The following is a 1,806-nucleotide window of genomic DNA, read 5'->3' as shown; positions in this document are numbered from 1 at the left end:
CCTTAGCTCTGGCTTTGCCACCGGTTTTTCCGCGACCACTCATTCTGATGATTTCTAGAGTTCAGACTCAAAGAAAATGTGACTTCAGCGGTTGAGACCCTCCTCTATATACCCACAGAGCGCGGGACGGTTCCTGTCAGACCAACCAGAAAAGAGGCTTAAGAAGCGCAGCAGAGGGAGGGTCGCTCTGAATGTTGGCGGATTTTTAAAAGTATTTTTCGGCCAATAAGCAGCGGAGATTGGGGCGGTGGGCCGCTCCTCGAGGCGGTGCTGAGCTCCAGGAGGGGCCGCTCACCAATCAAGAGGCGGAGGACTGAAGCAGCGTCACCGTCTGACAGCCGGTCCCACAGTTTAAGAGCAGCGTGTCTCCTCTTTCAGATGCACATTTCTACTGTTAGCAGAGAAAGAAGAAATCATGGCAAGAACCAAGCAGACCGCTCGTAAATCCACCGGAGGCAAAGCTCCCAGGAAGCAGCTGGCCACCAAGGCTGCTCGTAAGAGCGCCCCGGCAACCGGCGGAGTGAAGAAGCCTCACCGTTACAGGCCCGGTACCGTGGCTCTCCGTGAGATCCGTCGCTACCAGAAATCCACCGAGCTGCTGATCCGCAAGCTGCCCTTCCAGCGCCTGGTCCGTGAAATCGCTCAGGATTTCAAGACCGACCTGCGTTTCCAGAGCTCCGCTGTCATGGCTCTGCAGGAGGCCAGCGAGGCTTACCTGGTCGGCCTCTTTGAGGACACCAATCTGTGCGCCATCCACGCCAAGAGAGTCACCATCATGCCCAAAGACATCCAGCTGGCCCGTCGTATCCGCGGAGAGAGAGCTTAAATTATTTGCTGCTCCACAAACCACAACGGCTCTTTTAAGAGCCACCTCACTTCACTAAGAGCTCAGTCCTGTAATGAGAACACGTGTCTTGTCAACATTATATATAACCACAAACACTACAAAAGATATGAGAAACATTAGGAAATAAAGATCTTTCACTCATCCCAGATTGCAACAGCAGTGTTGACTTAGTGGCGTTGTTGAGTTTTGCCATAAGAGACTAAAGTCCCGAATGTTTTATGGCCAAACCGCCAGCAGCCAAAAAAGCCCCGCAAAGAAATGAGCTCACATCAGTCCAAACAAAAGCACCGAAAAAGGGCTCTCTGTAGTGTCACCCGCAGCCTCTTCAATAGTATTTTCCTGTTTTCGATGTAATTAACAAGCCATAGAGAAGGAAACAGGGGTTCTTCATTTTTCAAGTTATTGCTTAAAAACAAAAATCAAATATGCCTCTAGGGAGAGCCGGCAGTAATTAGCCTTTATTTCCTCCAAGATCCTCAAAGCTGTATGTGTTGTAGGCCTATAATGACACACTCATACAAACGACAACTGGTGAACAGGGTTAGGATAAATATGTCAGTAATTAATTTGTATTTTGATTAAGATTGATTTGTAAGTTATTATTGTTTTATGACAAGTAAAGAATTAATTTATATCTTTAAGGATATTATACCAGTATAGACTTTATATATTTGTATATGACAAAGATTAAAGGTAATAGATATATTTAGACAAGTTGAGGAAAATTAATTACAGTACAGGTTTAGATCAGTAAGGAACTTGTTAATTATAAATCAATGATTTATGGAGAAGGGATTAAATACATTTGTAAACATGTAAACCAAGTCATCAAGTGTGGGACAATTTGTTTTGCTTCATGTTTGATTGTAAATATTACTTTTTTGGTCTATCTGACCGCTTGTTTGTACGACCATTTCCCCATTTTTGAAATAAATTTTCCAATCAAATGAAAACTATAG

General features: G+C 44.6%; 1 protein-coding gene across 1 annotated transcript; it reads left to right on the top strand.

The window, feature by feature from the left end:
* Nucleotides 1-412: 412 nt before the first annotated feature.
* LOC121964749 (histone H3) lies at nt 413-826 on the top strand. The gene has a single exon (XM_042514942.1). It carries the CDS (start codon nt 416-418, stop codon nt 824-826), a length of 411 nt encoding a protein of 136 aa, XP_042370876.1. The 5' UTR covers nt 413-415.
* Nucleotides 827-1,806: the final 980 nt, after the last annotated feature.

Source organism: Plectropomus leopardus, unplaced genomic scaffold (assembly GCF_008729295.1).
Source record: "Plectropomus leopardus isolate mb unplaced genomic scaffold, YSFRI_Pleo_2.0 unplaced_scaffold17026, whole genome shotgun sequence".
Classification (NCBI taxonomy): Eukaryota; Metazoa; Chordata; class Actinopteri; order Perciformes; family Serranidae; genus Plectropomus; species Plectropomus leopardus.
Note: the sequence above shows the minus strand (reverse complement) of the source record. Positions and strands in the feature narration are given on the sequence as shown.

Coding starts and splice junctions, on each gene's coding strand:
- LOC121964749 (XM_042514942.1), top strand. CDS start 416: ATGGCAAGAACCAAGCAGACCGCTCGTAAATCCACCGGAGGCAAAGCT.